This window comes from Megascapheus bottae, chromosome 7, assembly GCF_031878675.1.
Source record: "Megascapheus bottae isolate mThoBot1 chromosome 7, mThoBot2.hap1, whole genome shotgun sequence".
Lineage (NCBI taxonomy): Eukaryota > Metazoa > Chordata > Mammalia > Rodentia > Geomyidae > Megascapheus > Megascapheus bottae.
The window spans coordinates 22,994,936-23,014,748 of record NC_143515.1 but is presented as its reverse complement, the minus strand read 5'-3'; the positions used below and the strand labels follow the sequence as shown (position 1 = coordinate 23,014,748).

Here is a 19,813-nt window from a genome sequence, read left to right as displayed (position 1 = left end):
CTTCCAGCTTTATGTAGTGAAAGACTCCAAATGAATTTGACTAGGTCTTAAAATTTCCTATTTTCGTAACAGGACAAAAGAGACACTATAAATCCTAAAGGAATCGTGTGTGTGTGTGTGTCTGTGTGTTGCAACTTTCCTGCCTGAGCTGGCTTTGAACCATGATCCCCAGATCTCACCGTAGGATTACAAGTGTAAACAGTTTTTTTGTGTGGTTTTTTTTTTCCCAGTCCTGGGGCTTGAACTTGGCCTGGGCACTGTCCTTGAACTTTTTCTTAAGGCTAGTGCTCGACCACTTGCAGTTTCGTGTATGTGGTTCTGAGGAATCGAACCCAGGGCTTCATGCGTGCTAGGCAAGCACTACCACAAGGCCAACCTCCAGGCACCCCCAAAGTCTGTTTTGTCAACATCTTCACTGTGGAACATAAAGGCCTCAGCCTAACTATGTATTTGGAGAGTGAAAACAGCAGATCACCTCCAGATAACCCTCGAGAGTCTGTGGAAGGAAGCCACAGGGCCACACTGGTATTTAGCTCTACCATGGCACAGACAACATAAGCAAACAGTAAATATAATTTTTAGAACATCTGATTTTCTATATTTAAACCTGTTATGTCTGGAATGAACTTTCCAATGAATGAAGAAAATTACATGAACTATCTGGATGGCATCTGAACATGTTCTCCATTAACATTCTAACAAGAAATTATTCCAAGAAAATGCTAAGTAGGTTCACTGACTGAAATTATGATAGATAATGCTTACTCTGAACAGCCTGCTCGATTCCTCTCAATCTTGCATAGGCAGTGTTGATATCCAGAGTAAAGCTATCAACTTGCTCTTGACTGCGACGACGGAACTCTAATTCTTTTTCAGAGAGTTTCTCAGACAGATCCTAAAATAATAATTTACAAATAACAATGTAATTTGCCAGCAACTACTATACTATTTGAACCACTAGGGCCTACAAAATCTCATAACAGTTGTCATAAATTAACTTCTATCTTATAAGATATCAAAAATTACCCTACTTAGAGAATAACATATAAAATGTGAGGAAATTCTCTTAACTTCTCTTTTTCTTTTTCTTTTTTTTTTTTAGTAAGTCATGGGACTTGAATTCTGAGCCTGGGCAATTGAGCCACAGTGCCACTTCCTAAATTTTTTTTTGACAGAGCTTAATATTAAGGAAACCAGACCAGAAAAAAAAAAAAAGTTTTTACATTCAGCCTTTAAATTGCCAACTTTAGAACACTTGTGTTCTTTTAATTTATAACAAAGTCTTACAGTCACCTACAAACAGTAAATCCTCCTTTGCAGCCCAGAACTCATTGTTGAATATGAGATTTTTGTACATGAAAGAGGAATATGAGGGGCTGGGAATGTGGCTTAGTGGTAGTGTGTTTGCCTCATATACATGAAGCCCTGAGTTTGATTCCTCAGTACCACATAAACAGAAAATGCCACAAGTAGCACTGTGACTTAAGTGATAGCTTTGGGCAAAAGAAGCTCAGGGATAGTGCCCAGGTCCTAAGTTCAAAACCTAGGACTGGCCCAAAGAAAAACAAAAAAGGAATATGACTACTACAACAATTGACAATGGAGAGGAAGGGGTTAATAGATACGGCTCTGAGCATAATGCTATAATCCTAGCTACTAGGGAGCTGAAGTCAGAGGATCGAGTTTCAAAGCCAGCCCAGGCACAAAAGTCCATGAGACTCATCTCCAATTAACCAGCATAAAACTGGAAGAGGTGCTGTGGTTCAAAGTGAGACTGCTACTCATGAGCAAAAAGAGCTCAGGGACAAGGTAGGCCCTGAGTTCAGGCCCACCAACTGACAAAAATAAATGACTTGCTGAGCTAAAACTAATGATGCCAGAAGGTATTCTAACGATTTTCTATGATCTCAAAAACCAAAGAAGTTCCTTCAGTTATAAAATATATAATACACAGGAGTTGTGAAGAGGAAGGAGATAACTGTGTTAAGCATTACTGTCTGAATTCCTGAAAGTCCTTTAACCAACACTCTAAAAAGAGTGAAGACTCTAAACAATTAGGATATATCTGTCTGTATACAATGAAATATATATATATATGTATATACATGTGCATATTTGTGAACACACATAAACACATAAAATATCTGGTTAGCACTGTTATACAAAAAGGAACAGTTCTGCAGATACACAAAAGCTCCACTTCATACTAGAAATTTTTACCCATTCCTTAACCTCAGAGTACATTAAAAGGAAAGAAAAGCTAGGATATAACTCGAGTATACTGCTTGCCTAACATACATGAGGCCCTGGATTTGATACCTGACAACACCCCTACTCTTCCCACTCCAAATGAAACCCTACTAAAGGAAGTGAGGAGAGGTTTAAGAGAACTCTGTACTTCACAGCAGGTCCCCACCTTGTCATACTCATACTTCAGTTCCTGTTCTTGTACCCTGAGAACATCTCGTAAGTGATCAGTGTGGGCAGCTGCCTGCCGGCGAAGCTGGGTTCTCATTTCATTCTCCATAGCGTCTCTGACTTCTTCTACCTGCAAAAGTAAACAGTAATGATTTGTTCTTGAGTCTGGAGGAAAAATGGCAGGACCTAGTGAGACAGTGAAGGTGGCATCCCATGGCCTCAACCTCTACAACACACCACACATTATACATATTGCTTCTTCCACCAATCAGAAAGCTCAATGCTGGAAGCCAAATCAAGTAAGATCACGCATTTGTGGCAAAAATATAGTATCAAAATTCTCTATTGAGGGTCCGCTTCATTTAATATAAAATCCAGATTTCCTCATTATCAGTTCTAGGGCCTCATGGCCTCGGAACGACAAGGTAGACACTATCTCCATGCCACACCTCCACACCTCCCTTTATTGTGGTGGTTATTTATTGTTTATTCTGTATTAATACCAGGCCTGTACATCAGAGCTTCATTGTCCATTAGCTTTTTCACTCAAGAATGGACTTCTACCACTTGAACCATCGTTCCACTTCTGGCTTTTTGATGGTTTTTGAAGAAAAGAATGTGGCCCAAGAGGTAGAGTGCTTGCCTAGCATGCACGAAACCCTGGGTTCAATTTCTTAGTGCCACATAAACAGAAAAAGCCAGAAGTGGAGCTGTGGCTCAAGTGGTAGAGCTCTAGCCTTGAGAAGGCTCACAGATAGTCCCACATGTTAAGTGCAAGCCTAAGGACTGACCCCCGTCCCCCGCAACTACCCCCCCCAAAAAAAGAAAAACTCTCCCAAACTTTCTTGCCCAGGCCAGCTTCAAGCTGCAATCCTCAGATCTCACCTTCCGAGATTGCAGATGAGTGGCCACTGGCACCCAAGCTATTTTTCAAGTTATTACTCGATTTTTTCCTCCTCAGACACAACGTAATTAATAAATCCACTAAGAGAATACATAAGAATTCTTGAAGTGCCAGGCATTGGTAGTTCACTCTAGGAATCCTAGCTACTCAGGAGGCTGAGATATGAGGATCCTCATTTCCAATTAACCACCAGAAAACTGAAAGGAGTGCTCTGGCTCCAAGTGGTAGAGCATTAGCCTTGAGCAAAAAGAGCTAAGGGACAGTACCCAGACCCCTGAGTTCAAGCCCTACAACCAACAAAATAAATAAAAATTAAGTACTAGTCCAGTGCCTATCAAGGCCTACTGAAAAATAGCTGTTCAAAGCCAGCCAAAGCAAGAAAGTCCATGAGACTCATCTCCATTTAACCACTGGAAAACTAGAAGTGCCATGGCTCAAAGTGGTAGAGAGCGAGCCTTGAGCTGAAGAGCTCAGGGACAGTACCCAGAGAATAAGTCCCAGCCCCACAACAACATAGAAAAAGAATCTGGGATTTTTGGAGCCAGATGTGGTGGCATATAATACCAGCATTGGGAAGGCTAAGACAAAAAGACAGAGTTCAAGGCTGCCTTGAACTATACAACAAGATCCTGCCTTAAAAAATAAAGCTGGTCTAGCTATTTAGGAGGATGAGGTCAAGATGATTATGGCTCAACTCGAGCCAAGGAAGTTTCAAACTCTACCTTGAATGAGTTCACTGGTGCCAGTCTGTCATCCCAACTGAGTGCAAACCTAAAGTGGAGGGATCATCATGGTTCAGGGTGTACCTGGGCAGGAAGTGAGACCTAGCCCAAAAAGTAAGAAGCGCAGTCAGGAGCCAGTGGCTCATGCCTAATCCAAGTTATTCAGGAACAGGAAGCTAAGATCAGAGAATTACAGTTCATGCATGCAAGTCCATAACATTATTACTGTAAATTGACTTCCAAAAGTGAAGGTGGAGTTATGGCTCAAGTGGTAGAACACCAGCCTTGAGTTGAAAAGCTAAGAGCATGAAGCCCTGAAATGGACCAAAAAAGGGCCGGAGTTGTGGCACAGAGATAAAATATCTGCCCAACAAGCGAGAGACCCAGGGCCTAAACCCTAGTGTTCAAGGTAATAAGAAAAAAAAATGGATTTTTATATTAAATTAATTGGGTACTCAGTGGGACATTTATGGCAATGTATTGTCTGATTAGGTTACATTTAATAAGAATCATGTGCTTGTGTAAATAGACATAAAGGATGAGTTTGATGCAGAAAAATGGATGCAACTATAAGACTACACACTGAGCAAAATAAGCCAAGCTCAAAAAGAAAATGGCAGCCTCGGGCCGGGAGTTTGGCCTAGTGGTTAAAGTGCTTGCCTAGCATGCATGAAGACCCAGGTTCGATTCCTCAGTACCACATACATAGAAAAAAGCCGGAAGTGGTGCTGAGGCTCAAGTGGTAGAGCTCTAGCCTTGAGAAAGTCCAAGGACAGTGCTCAGGCCCTGAGCTCAAGCCCAGGACTGGCAAAAAAAAAAAAAAAAAAAAAAAAAAAAGAAAATGGCAGCCAGACATGGTGGCTCATGCCTGTAATCCTAGCTACTCAGGAGGCTGAGATCTGAGGATCGTGGTTCAAACCCAGTCCAGGCACTAAAGTCTGTGAGACTCTTATTTCCAATTAACCACCAAAAAACTGGAAGTGGCGATGTGGCTCAAGGGGTAGGGCAGTAGCCTTGAGCTGAAGATCTCAGGGACAATGCCCAGGCCCAGAGTTCAAGTCCCATGACCGACAAAAAAAAAATAGTATGTTTTCAGTCATATGTGCATATATGTTTTCACATATATGTTTTCACATATATGTAAGCTAGACCTAAAAGACCTATGTATTCATGGACATTACATATATAAACACAGGCGCATGCATGCACACGCGCGCACACACACACACACACACACATATATACTCATACATAGATACATATACAGATTTATATGATTAAACATAGAAGTTGAATCAAACTAAGAGGCTATTGAGAAGAAGAAAGGAAGGGGAAAATGGAAAAAAATAAAAGCTAGGCACTGGTGGCTCATGCCTGAAAAACCTATCTACTCAGGAAGCTAAGATCTGAAGATCAAGATGCAAAGATCAAGATGCAAAGCCAGTGTAGGCACACAAATCCATGGGATTCTTACATCCAAATAACCAGTAAAAAGCCAGAAGCCATGTGACTCAAATGATAAGACACCAGCACTGAGCAAAATCTAAATATGCATCCCTGAGTTCAAGTCCCAGTATTACCAGGGAACAAGGGAGACACATAGACAGACAGAAGGGTGGGAAGGAACAGGAAAAAGAAAGAAAAAGAAAAACACGACACTAGAAAAGAGGGTGAATAACTGTAATACACTGCAAGTACATGAGGACAGCATAGAGAAACTCAAAAACAGACTATTAGTATATAGGGACTAGCAGGAAGGGTTAGGCTGGTAGAATAAAGAAGGCTGAATATTACTGAAATAAATTATTTACAACTCTGCAAACAAGGAAATTTACTGGTGATACTATAGGGGTAGGTAGGTATAACTGTAATGGAGGGGGTGAGATTGATTTGAATACAGTATAAATGTATGGAGATCTAATGAAATCTCACACATATAACTAGTATGTTAAAATGAGCTAATGTAAGCTAATTTTAAAAAACAAAGCAGAAATTGCCATGATGGTAACTTAATGTAGTAATGGGCAAAAAAAAGCAGATAGGTTTATGATTTACTTAAGATCTGTCAGTGAACTAGATGTACATTGATAAGGATTAACCAAGCATGATTCTGACTTGAACAACTAACTGGGTAGAGGGTGATTATTTAGAAAAACAAGCTGAATGGCTTGGAGATAGGTTGAAGTAAATTAAAAAAATATTTTAAACACTGTTAAATTTAAAATGACTATTTTACAACCAAGCTGGAGATACAGAGATCAAAAGTAGACTGCTAGTTGGGACCTGAAGTCAAAGCAGAAATCAGAGCTCAAGAATCTTATTGAGTGTGCTTCAACTCCAAAGTCACAGGATTAGATAGCAATAGGAAATGGTCCAGGCAGAGAAAAGCTTTCAAAACCAATCCCAGGCATACCAGGACTTGAGAGGTTGAGCAAGTGATTACACAGCCAAGTGTTTACAATGCCAAGAGGGTGTTAGGGGTCTGGCAGGTAGGAAAGAAAGAGCTTCAAAGGTCAGTTAAGTAGTCAGATTCCTATATCAAACTCAGGACACTATATTCAGTACATGCATGATACACAAAAAATGATGGCTCTTTCATCTATTTTAACCACATAACAATACTGGTAGAAAAAAAACAAAAACTATTCTTTCAGCACAGAAAAATAAGTGCTAAATAATCTGGATCACAGTAACTTTTGACTTTGTTGTTTACTTATAGTGTTCAACATAACAGACCTCTTCTAAACCAATCCTTCTCTAGAAGTTCTGATTTGGAGAACATGGCCTAAGCTGTACTCTAAAAGTACTGTCTCCAGAAGACAACCAAATTAGATTCAGTTTAAATGTCATAATGATTTTCACTTCTACCTTTCTGTCCTGTTCAGCCTGTATTTCATCTCTGTGGCGTTCTAATGCTTTTGCCACTGCAGCATCAAATACTCGCTTTTCTTCTGCCTTTTGTTGTTCCAAGGCTAATGCAATGTGTTGCTTCTCTATGGCTTTCTGTTGTGCTAGCTCTCTATTTAGCTGGTCAATGCGACGATGGGCGTGAGCAATCAGGGAATTCAGATCATCAGTTGAGAGTTTATCAGCTAAAAAGATAACCACATAAAAAAGTTAATAACTTTGCCAAAATTCTAAGTCTTTGCAGGAGAATTTGCTTCAGTTGTTATTAATTTTACTGCTCTTTCTTTTTATAGTAAATGGCAGCTAACATGAAATTTAAATTCTCGAAAGCAATTAGAAATGGATAATGTCTAAAGACTAAGATTTCATCAATTCCAAAGTAATGTAGACATAAGCCCAAATTAGTCCTAATCTAACTTAATTATCTGACTTCTAATTTAATTTTGCTCTAAAGACAAAGACTACAGATGCAACCACTTCTAGTCTTTCTTTCATATGTAACTACTATTAGTCAAAAACGTATCCACAGGAGGCTGAGATCTCAGGATCAAGGTTCAAAGCCAGCCTGGGCACAAAAGGACCTGAGACTCTTATCTCCAATTAACCTCTAGAAAAATGGGAAGTGGGGCTTGGCTCAAGGGTAGGGCAGAATCCTTGAGCTGCAGAGGTTAGGGACAACGCCCAGGCCCAGGGGTAGGAGGGGTAGCCTTGAGCTGAAGAGCTCAGGGACAGCATCTAGGCCATGTTCAAGCCCCATGACCCACAAAAAACAAAACAAAAGGCATCCAACTTAATATCTTCATATCTTACCTAATAAGAGTGTTGCTTCTCTTCATAAGCATGTATTATCAGTTGGGCCCCAATAGCTGAAGCCTGTACTCCTAGCTACTCAGGAGTTTAAGATCTGTGGATCAAGGTAGAAGCCAGCCCAGGAAGGAAAGTCTGTGAGACTCTAATCTCCAATGAACTACTCAGAAAAAGGTGCAAGTGGCACTGTGGCTCAAATGACAGAGTGCTAGCCTTGAGCACAAAGAGGTTCGGGTACAGCATCCACGCCGGGAGTTCAAGCCCCCAGAACTGGCAAAATAACAACATATATTATCTAGGATAGTCATCTGCATCCAGAGATGCTCAAATATTCATGCTCAAATGTTCACATTTAAGCATAAATCATGTAGTATTTTTTTGCTATTGATTTGCATTCCACAATGTTAAAATATATAATACAATAAGAATAATGGCTTCCAATACTCAGGCACTAAGTTTAAGCCCCAGGAATGGGAAAAAAAAAAAAAGACTGGCTCCAATATAAAATGTGGATAATTTGACAAATTATTCAATTCCACAATAATTTAAAAAGAAAGATGGGCTGAACATGGTGGCTCATGCCTGTAATCCCTGCTACTAAGGAGGCTGAGATCTGAGGATTACACTTCAAAGCCAGCCCGGGCACTAAAGACCAAAAGACTCATATCTCCAATTAACCACTAGAATCCCAGAAATGGCGCTGTGGCTCAAAGGAAGAGCTCAGGGCTAATGCCCAGGCCCAGAGGTAGGGTAGTAGCCTTAAGCTGAAGAGCTCAGGGAGAGCGCCCAGGCCCACAGTCCAAGCCCCAGGAACTATCAAAAAAAAAAAAAAAAAAAAAAAAGGCATTAAGATTCACAGAACAAGCCAAAAGCCAGTGATTCACACTTGTAATCCTAACTACCTAGGAAGGTGAGATCTGAGCAATTTGGTTCAAAGCCAGCTGAGGCAGAAAAGTCCCAGTGAGACTCTTTATCTTTCAATTAATTACTCAAAAACCAGAAGTAGTGCTATGTCCCAAAAAAGCTCAAGGACAGTGCCTAGGTCCCGGGTTCAAACTCTATAACTAATAACAACAAATCGAACATATTCAATGTGTGGAACTTCTTTGGATATCACTCTAAACAAAACAACTCAAGTTCATTTTAAGAAGATTTAACTAATATAAGACAAAACTAGGTATGGGTTAGTAGTTGCTAATGTTGGGTATGAGAGTTTATTAAAGCTTTCTCCCTACTTTTTAATGTTTGAAATTATCTAAAATAAATAAAACACACAAACACATGTAATTTATATATACAGATACACACCTCTTACATATACAGGTTTCCAATCACTTGCAATACGTTTGTTCCTTAAGAATACATGGATGCTCAAATATCCAATTTAAATTTATCAAATATGATAAAAAGACTTTCAGTATTTTAAGATTCAAGACAATGTCTTTAAATAGAAAACACATGTAGTTACTCACCTAGGTCAGAAACACCTACAAAAAAAAGACAAGAACTGTTTTTAAAGAATGTACATACTTTGATTATTATTCATTAAACAGCAACACCCAAAAGGAAACACAAGGAACCAAAAACTTTAACCAAGAAAACACATTTTAATACTTCAAAGCGAAGGAACTATAAAGCAATACATATCCAGGTAAACTAACATTTTACTAAACAAGAGAACCATTGATATTAAAAGTAGTTTAGGTTTTAAGACTCATTATTCCACTAAGGCAATCAAAGTTTCTTCAATCTCTCCTAACTTCATAGTTCAAAGTAAGTCACAGTTTTGGCTATTCTCAGTGTCAGGCCTCTTCTATTTCAAATACTATGGAATTAATCCTCCTGGCATTGAGACAGTCTTGTCACTATCTGCAATTCTCCTACCTTAGCCTCCTGCATGGGGATTAACAAGTGCAGTTTCTTTAGAAAAGTTTTAAACAGTAGACTCTACATTAAATGTATACTTAACCTGTGCAAAGTAATCTAAAAACTATGTCTGGTTTAAAGACAAGAAGAAAAAAACTAATACTGTGCAATCCTTCCCCATCATGATCACAAGCATCGCAGGGTAAAGCCCTGTAAGACAAGCTGAAAGGACGAGCTTCCAAATAACCTGTGCTTCACAAAGTTGAGAAAACAGGGGCCGGGAGTTTGGCCTAGTGGTAGAGAGCTTGCCTAGCATGCACAAAGACCCGGGTCGATTCCTTGGTACCACATGCATAGAAAAAAACCAGAAGTGGTGCTGAGGCTCAAGTGGCAGAGCTCTAGCCTTGAGAAAGTCCAAGAATAGTGCTCAGGCCCTGAGCCCAAGCCCAGGACTGGCAAAAAAAAAAAAAAAAAAAGTTGAGAAAACAACCACAACAAAACAAAAGAAGGTGCCTGGGGCCAGGAGTTTGGCCTACTGGTAGAATGCTTGCCTAGCATGCATGAAGATCCAGGTTCAATTCCTCAGTATCACATACATAGAAAAAAAGCTGAAAGTGGTGCTGTGGCTCAAGTAGTAGAGCTCTAACCTCGAGAAAGCCCAAGGACAGTGCTCAGGCCCTGTGTTCAAGCCCCAGGACTGGCAAAAAAACAAAAAAACACAAGGTGTCTGTGGCCAGCCTGCATAAACAAATTAATCTGCAAAAAGTTGGAAGTGAAGGTGTGGCTCAAATGAAAGAATAGCATAGTTCAAGCCCCAGGACAGACCTCCCCACCAAAACAAGAATTCTTCCATTTATTATAATCACACTGCTCCTTTTACTATAAGCATTTCTCATCAAAAATGGTTTTAGCTGGGTACCAATGATTCACACCTCCAATTCTAACTACCCATGAGGCTAAGATCTTAGGATCATGGTTTGAAAAGCCAATCTGGGCAGAAAAGTCCAAGACTCTTCACTCTACCTAGCCAGCAAAATGCCAATATTGAAAATGTAGCTGAACTGGTAAAGCACTTGAGCAGTAGGTTAAAAAGCCAAGCAATAGCACAAGGCTCTGAGTTTTAAGCCTTGGTATCAGCATGTGCGCATATGCACACACACTGTAAAAATCAAGTGTTTAATCTATAGCTAAACCAGAAAGTACTGCCAAGATAAAAGATAATACATTAATTAGTTTCAACATGGCACATAAATTTGGCTATATGTACTAGTCTATAGCAATAACAATGTTTGCCCTGGAATGCTGACAGCATACAACTTGCAACTTATTGTCCAACCCTAGCAACACCCAGATGTAACATCCTAATGGCTACCCCTTGCTTTCTATACAGAGGTCTCCAGTCTCTGAATCTAGGATTCACCATTCCTAAGTACCTTTATTTTGGCTAGTGCACTACCACACGAGTCATGTCCCCAACTCCCCCTAAGTACTTTTTTAAAAAAATATATTGAATATACATACATCCTTAAATAATACACAATTCTGTTTTGTATGTTCTTAACACCCAGTGTGTCATCCTATTTTATGTATTCTTCCACAGCTTTGGGAGTCTTTTTTTTTTGAGACACTAATTGTTTATTTGAAGCCACATGTAACATGTTCAATTGTTCTTAATTTTTCTTTTTGTCTTTGCTGGATGTCTGCTAGCACAGTATTCTACCACTGTTTACAAAAGTGTCATAATACACAATTTCATGAGTCTCCTGAAGCGTGTATGTAGGAGCTGAAATTTTAGAGTATATGTGCCATGAGAAATTGTAAACCACAGTTCAAGAAGTGAAATCAGATAGGGAAGAGGGGAAAACAAGATGAGGGACGGGGGTGGAGGGAAGGAAATGGGGACCAAGACATGAGAAAGGGTGTCAATGTATGTGAAGCAATGCACTCTCTATCTGGTGAATATAATGTAACCCTTCTATTAATCACAATAAAAAGTATATGGGAAAAAAAGCAAGAGAGAGAGAAGCCAGGCACTGTATCTCTGTCACCTCATCTGTAAAATGGAGAGATAAGAACAAAAGTTACTTCATAGACTATGGACTATGAAGCGCTTAGAAGAGTGTGGGGTACAGAATAATGCTCTCTAGCATTAGCTATTACTTATATGTTTGGCACTCTACTCAATTACGGTGAACACAGAATATTAGATATGATGAATATATAAACAAGCTCATTTATAATTTGAGGGAAGAATACAAGCAAAATAATTCATAAAATAAGCCAGAAGTGAGTTTGTTATAAAATCTTCAGAGATAAAGACATCTCCTGGGGGGTTAGGTAATCATGAGATCATTCACCATCTCCAAAGATACACAGGAATCACTAACTCTCATTAGCTCTGAGAGTACACTCAAAGTGACTGGCAGGAAGTAAAAGGAAAACCACCAAATGTCATTTGCTTTTTCAAATGCTGTTACCATGTAAACATATAGCCTATTTAAAATACTAATACAAATTAAACTAAGACTGCCTATAAACATATACTTCTGCAGGGAAACGTTCATTTTCTGCACCATGTTTCTTTTTGCTTTTTTTTCTTTTTGGTCGGTCATGGGATTTGAACAGCTTGGGCACTGTCCCTGAGCTCTTCAGCCCAAAGCTAGTGTTCTACCTCTTTGAGCCACAGTACCACTTCTGGTTTTCTGGTGGTTTACTGGAGATAAGAGTATCACACACTTCCATTCCTAGGCTGGCTTTGAACCCTGAACCTCAAACAGATCTCAGCCTCCTGAGGAGCTAGGATTACAGGCAGGAGCCACAAGTGCCCAGCTCTACATGACATTTCTTTAGCTAGGGTTTCTCAACCTTGGCAGTACTGACACCTGGCCTGACAAGTCTTTGCTATGAAACACCTAGAAAAAGCCACATAGCAAAGCAGCCATTTTTACTTGCTAGAGGCTAGTAACACCCGCACAGTAGTTATCACAGATGTCACCAGACACTACCAATGGACTTGGGTTGAGAACAACTGCTTTAGTACCTCTCCTTATAGCTATACTAAATCACTACTACCTCAGTCTATATCACTGTTATCACTACTCCTTACAGTCTGAGCTTACAAATCAGGTTCTCTAGGTAAATTCTCAGCAGTGTTGTCATCAGATAGTCATAAGATATGCCTTAAATTACTACATATACTTTAAAAGTTTTGAGTTATATATTAAAAACAAAAAATCAGGACTAAATGTGGCTTAGTGATAAGAGTGCTTGCCTTACATACAGGAAGCCCTAGGTTGGATAACTCAGTACCACAATAAACAAAAAATGTTGCAACTGGCGCTGTGGCTCAAGTGGTAGAGTGCTATCCTGAACAAAAGAAGCTCAGGGACTGTGCCCACATTCTTAGTTCAAGCCCCAGAGCTGGAAAAATAAATAAATAAAAATCGAAGTCAAGATTATAGCACTCTCACCTAGATTCTATACTTTTTCAATTTTTGGTTTTTGAATGAAACCCTGAACTGTGGATTTAAACAATGGCTGGAGCTCTGTTCATCATGGCTAATGCTTTAAGAGTACTGTCACAGCAAACAGAATTCTAGAAAAAGAAGATAGTTTTAGGAGAGAATCACAAAGAAGCAATACCCAAGTGCCTCTTTATATGTATATAAAATAATATACATACTGAAATGAACTCCAAATATATGGAAACAACGGATTTTTTCCTTAATTTGTTTTTTTTTTTTCCTGATGATTCCATTCTTTACCTTATATACAGGGTATTCATGTGCACATCTGGGGAGGACACAGAATCTAAGGGAAAAGGGTAAAAGAGTACAGCACTGTATAGTGACAAAAGTGAACTATGCAACTCATGGGTGGAGATGGGAGGGAGAGAATGAGGGAACGGGTGACACTGTGCAAAAAGAAATGGGACTTGTTTGTTAAACAGGACATTTGAAATATGATGTAAAAATCAATGTTAATAAATAAAAAAGAAATGTGCTTATATATCTGATACACGTAAACATAACTCTGCTGCAAAACACCTCTAAAGCAACAATAAAGTAAATTAACAACAACAACACAGTGTGTCATCTGTCATTATTATGGCTGAAGTAAAGTGCTATAACTGTACACACACAAGATATGTCAAGAATCTGAACTACACAAATGAAGAATGTTTAATCAGTTGCCAAAAATTTGAAAAAAATAAAGTGCCAAAACCTAGACACATAAGGCCATATAGGATGAGGCTAAATGAAAGGACCTCCAAGATATAGAATCAAGAGCCCCATAAGGTGTGACTGTTGTTCTTAATGTACTATGTTATTTCTCATCTTACCTTGTTATCTGATATATTATATATATGTTTTTTTGAAGTAGCATAGGGAAGGGGGGAAAACAAGATGAGGGAAGGGGGTGGGAGAGGGTAATGGGGACAAAAACATGAGAAGGGATAGCCATGATTGTTAAGAAATGTACCTTCTACCTGGCAAATATAATGTAACCCTTCTATTAATTACAAAAAAAATAAATAAATAAAGTGCCAGACTGCAACTGTACTTACTCATCCCTTTCCATCCAGAAACAACTTCTGGAGTAATACTTTCCAACTCTCGCCTGAAGTCATCCCGGGCTTGGATCACCAGCTCATGATACTGAGAGACAACCTTAGCCTCAGACTGAGCTGCTTGGACCTAGGAAATATAAGAATTAAGCTGAGCAAAAGTCCATATGCACATCAAGAAAAACAAATACAATTCCTTTATTTAATTAGGTCTTGATGAGAATGTATAAATAACATAAATCTGAAGCTCAACAAAAGGGGTGTTTAGGAGTCAGGACTCAAGTGAAGGGACAGTCAGGTGCTGGTGGCACCTGTAATTCTAGCTCAGGACCTAAGATGTGAAGGCTAAGGTTTGAAGTCTGTTCCAACAGACAAATCTGAGATACTCTTATCTCCAATTAACCAACAACAACAGCAACAACGACAACAAAAACAGAACTGAAGGTGTGGCTCAAGTGGTAGACTGCAAGCTGATGAGGGAGAGAGGCCCTGAGTACAATCCCTAGTATGAGTACAAGCACCAACATGGGGCGGGAGAGAGGAAAAGGGAGAGGACAAAAGTTAATAAGGAATGGTGGTAATACATACATCCTTATACATACAATGAGAACAATACTAAAACCCATTTAAACTATTTTTGGTTTTTGTGCTGGTACTAAGGCTTAAAACTAAGGTCTTAAAACTCTCCGTGAGCAAAAAAAAAAGGTTTAATTTTTTTTGTTGGTGATGGGACTTGAACTCAGGGTCTGGGCCCTAGCCCTCAGCTTCTTCACTTAACAATAAGCGCTATATCACTTTGAGGTAGTGTCACTTCTGATTTTCTCATGGTTAATTGGTGATAAGAGTCTCCTGGACTTTCTTGAATGGGCTGGCTTTGAACTGAGAGCTTCAGCCTCCTGAGTAGCTAGGATTATAGGCATGAGCCACCAGTGCCCAGCCTGAAAATTTTTTTTTTTATGATTTTTGGGCGCAGTACAGGGATTCAAACTCAAGGTCTCAAGCTTACTAGAAAAGTGCTCTACTATTTGAGCCACTCCTTCAATCCTTTTTTTGCTTTATTCTTCAGATAGAATCTTGAGTTTTTGCTAGGCCAGCTTCAGACCATTATCCTCCTACCTCTACCTCACTTTTAGCTAGAATCTTAGACATTTACTACCATGCCTTGCTTACTCATTAAATAGGATCTCACCAACATTTTTTGACTGGGTTGTCTCTGAATAGTAATCCTCCAGATACCCTATACCCAAGTGGCTGGGATTACAGACATGAGCCACCATGATTTCCCCTAAGGCAATTTTAAAAACAACTGATATTCTTTGCTAGGAAAAAATGGGGAGATGACAGAGATCTTACTACTTTCCTAAATTATTCCAACTCTTTTGGCTAAAGGTATTTAAAAAATACAAGCCAGGGGCCAGGAGTTTGGCCTAGTGGTAGAATGTTTGAGTAACATGCACGAAGCTCTGGATTTGAATCCTCAGTAGCACACACAGAAAAGCCAGAAATAGTGCTGTGGCTCAAGTGGCAGAGCATTAGCCTTGAGAAAAAGTACTTAAAAACAGTGTCTTAAGCCCGGAGTTCAAGCCCCAGGACTGGCAAATATATATATGTTTATTTGCAATATATAAATAAGCCAGGTGCTGGTGGCTCACAAAAATAATCAGGAGGCTGAGATCTGAAGATCACAGTTCAAAGCCAGACCAGGCAGAAAATTCCATGTGACTGTTATCTCTAATAAACTACTCAAAAAAAAAAAAAAAAGCTGAAAGTGGCATTGTAGCTCAAAGTGGTAGAGCATTAATATTGAGCAACTCAGTGACAGTACCCAACCTCTGAGTTCAAGCCCAAGGACTGGCAATAAATAAACAAACAAATAAGTTAAAAAATTATGAAGAATTGAGAAATGTACCTTCTTGACCATGTTATCCAAATCAACTATCATGTTGTGAAGTTTTCCCTCTGCAAGAGTTATATGAGTTTTTGCCCCAACAACCTCTTCCTTCTTTGCATTTTCAATTACACCTTTCATCTTCTCTAATTCTTCTCTGAAAACAAACAAAACAAAACAAATCTTAATATAATCACTTATCAATCTAATTAAAGACGGTTTTTGTTTTGATCTGCTGTAGGGCTGAAACTCAGGACCTGGCACTGTCCCTGAGCAATTTTTGCCCAAAGCTGGCACTCTACCACTTTGAGACACACTTCCACTTCCAGTTCTTTTGGTGGCTAACTGGAGATTAGAGGGTCAGAGACTTTCCTGCCTGAGCTAGTTTTGAACCTCTATCATCAGATCTCAGCCTCCTGAGTACCTAGGATTATAGGCATGAATTACCATCACCCAGCTTTGATGCTTTCTTAATGGTCAGTAGACAGAAACACTTTTTCTCACCAATTGTTGAAAATCCTATTCAGCAATGAACTACATCTAATAGTGACTTAGAAGTAGAAAGATGTATGAGATGCATGCTATAGAATAAGGCAGATTGTTAAACTCTCAGTCCTGATGGGCTGTTCACCCTGTGGAGGGATAGTTATTCATGAGAAATATGTAGCACAGTGCCTACCACTTCATGAGTACTAAAGAAATGCCAGCCAAGATTAGATTTAAAATGTAACATGATATGACAAATTATATAGGATTCTAGATAAGCATATACATTGAGACAAAAAAAATACGAAAAAAATCACTACATGCCTCTTCATATGTATTTAAAATAGTATATATTCTGAAACAAACTTCAAAGATAAGGAAGGCAAAGGCCAAAGAACTCACTGAGCAAATAACAGGGTCTCAGGAGCAGTCATGACGTAGATTATTTCACACATCAGATGAACTACGGTCTACTTACCACTAAAGTTACCCAGTCCTACACAATTCAGTGATGTGAACATAGAGACTTAAACTTCTCAAAGGATATGCTAGCTTTATTAGATGGCTTCCTTTTGGCAATAATAAATATGCGAAGATAGCAAAATTTGGACAGACAATGTCCATCCACTTTGGTAATAACCCTGTAGTTAAATACAGTTCTTATCCTCAGAAGCTGACTTGAGTTTCCAGACTTGAACGTAATTATAGCCAACTTCAAGGCATCCAGGCTGAGGAGAGATAAAGCTATATACTCACTACTTTGATAATTAAGGCAACCAAGATTATATTTTATTTTCTTACTTCTGATATAACTACTTAATCTAACCCAGTAAAATCCTAAAATTAAAGCAGAAGTAAATGCATGGAGATGTGATCCTAGTGATGATGCAAAGGAAACCTTACTTTTGTCTTAAGATCCTATATATCAATTTCTGCCAATGTTATTTTGGGTTAAACGTCATATATCCTGTCCCTTTAAAACCTTGTGTTTAAGATGTCACGCTGATCAATCACATGTAAAGGACAAAACAAATACCTATCTCTGTGTCTTCATTTTATACACAGTATTAAGAAAGCCCAGCCCAAAGAAAGTCACTAGGAGGCCCTAATTACTTGTTAAAGTCCATGAGTAATTACTTGGCTTTGAGAAGAGCATCAGCAGCTTCATCTACTGCCTTTCTGCGTTCTTTCAATGCACCCTCCACAGTACGCCACTGAGCAGACTTCTTCTCGCTTGGAATCTAAACAAGAATTTAAGTTATATAAACATGATTAATTATATCACCACACAGATCAATAAGATTAAATGCTAAAATAAGCATTCAAAGGTAAAAACTTCTATACAAATATTTCTCCAGAAGAGGAACTTATAACAAAGAGCTTATGATCAGAACAATGAAGTACATAATTTCCCATCAATTGTCCTTCCAAAAAAAAAAAAAAGCTTTATTTTCCAATGTATATAAGCATTTTCAAGACTTTTAAAAATAAGATTCTTAAAAATATGGAGGGTCAAGAGTTTGGCCTAGTGGTAGAATGATTGCCTAGCATGCATGAAGACCTGGGTTTGATTCCTCAGTACCACTTACATAGAAAAAAACTGGAAATGGTGCTATGGCTCAAGTGGTAGAGCTCTAGCCTTGAGAAAGCCCAAGGACAGTGCTCAGGCCCTGAGTTCAAGCCCCAGGACAGGCAAAAAAAAAAATTTGGAGCATGAAACTTATGAGTTGTCTATGGATTTTAAGTCATCCTCAGTGAAGTACTAGTATTTAAATTTTTCTTAATTGCTGAGTTGACCACCAAAAGCATAGCTCAAGGCTAAGTAGAAAGAAGCACAGCTCTAATCCTAGCTACTAAGAAGATGAGACTTAAGAACCAAAGTTCAAAGCCAGCCTGGGCAGACAAATCCTTTAGATTCTTATCTCCAATTAAGGATCATAAAGTGGAGCTATGGCTCAACTGGTAAAACACCAGTGGCAAGCAAAAGAGCCAAAAAAGAGAATGAGTCCTAAAGTTCAAGCCCCAGAACTGTGCCACCCTGCCCCCAAAAAAAGACAAATAGAAAGTTTATAAGTTTATTAGTCAAGAATGTCATTTCCGAATTCATAAAATAGAAATCAACTTTTAGAAATAACCTTTGAGTAGTACAATATGTAGAGATCGATCTATCTATCTATCTATCTATCTATCTATCTATCTATCTATCTATCTATTTATAGAGATATCTGGGCCTGGGTGCTGTCCCTGAGCTCTTCAGCACAAGGCTAGCAATCTACCACTTGAGCCACAGTGCCACTTCCAGTTTTCAGGTGGCTAATTGGAGAGAAGAGTCTAACGGACATTTCGTTGACGTGAGCCACTGATGCCCAGTCTAAGCACTTAGTTTTATATATTATAGATCTTAAGTACATCTGAAACTTCTTTTACTACAAACAGCAGTTGGAATCCTTTTTTCTATATGCCTGGAAAATACAAGTCATACTTTATTCTGCTGGAACTTATTTTTATCACATATGAAAATGTGTTTAAGCAGAGATAGCAGCACAGGCCTGTTAATTCCAACACTATAGTGGCTGAGGCAGGAAGAGAGTAAGTTGGAGACACACCATAAAACACAGTCTTAAAATACACAACTAAGAAGTTAAAAATGGTGTGGTGGCTCACACCTATAATACTAGCTACTCAAGAGGCTGAGATCTGAGTATCGTGGTTCAAAGCCAACTTGGGCACTAAAATCTATGAGACTCATCTCCAATTAACCACTAGAAAACAGGAAGTGGCACTGTGGCCCAGGGGGTAGGGTGGGAACCTTGAGCTGAAGAGCTCAGGGACAACACTCAGGCCCAGAGTTGAAGTCCCACAACCACCACCACCAACAACAACAACAAAAAAAAGTAAAAAATGGTACCTAGTATATTGTATATACATTAATTTGTTCATTTGAAATAAGGAAGAGGAAAAAAATAAGATGATTGGGACGGATTGGGGGGGGAGGGAAAGTGGGAGAAAAACATGGGAAAGAACAATCAAGAAGTAATTGTACACACCACCTGACAAACATAACTGTAACCACTCTATACACCACACTGACAATAAAATACAATAATAAAAATGCTTTCTGATTACTTTGTGACATTAGGTAACACTCTCTAGTTCTACTGAACTTGTACTCTAAGATATCCCTTAGTAGTAAAATCTTCATTGCAATAAATTTTTCATGGTCTAATCCATATGCTTAACACATTATA

General features: G+C 38.9%; 1 protein-coding gene across 6 annotated transcripts in view; it reads right to left on the bottom strand.

The window, feature by feature from the left end:
- The window catches only part of Immt (inner membrane mitochondrial protein), a 39,399-nt gene that overhangs the window by 1,563 nt on the left and 18,023 nt on the right, over nucleotides 1-19,813 (bottom strand). For all 6 annotated transcript variants that reach the window (XM_090336550.1, XM_090336554.1, XM_090336552.1 and 3 more), the window contains 7 exons: nucleotides 17,703-17,806; nucleotides 16,101-16,236; nucleotides 14,192-14,321; nucleotides 9,231-9,245; nucleotides 6,913-7,136; nucleotides 2,417-2,548; nucleotides 766-895 (listed from right to left, as the gene is read on the bottom strand). In XM_090336550.1, the coding sequence (XP_090192676.1) occupies nucleotides 766-895; nucleotides 2,417-2,548; nucleotides 6,913-7,136; nucleotides 9,231-9,245; nucleotides 14,192-14,321; nucleotides 16,101-16,236; nucleotides 17,703-17,806 (871 nt within the window). The remainder of the gene's footprint in view (nucleotides 1-765; nucleotides 896-2,416; nucleotides 2,549-6,912; nucleotides 7,137-9,230; nucleotides 9,246-14,191; nucleotides 14,322-16,100; nucleotides 16,237-17,702; nucleotides 17,807-19,813) is intronic.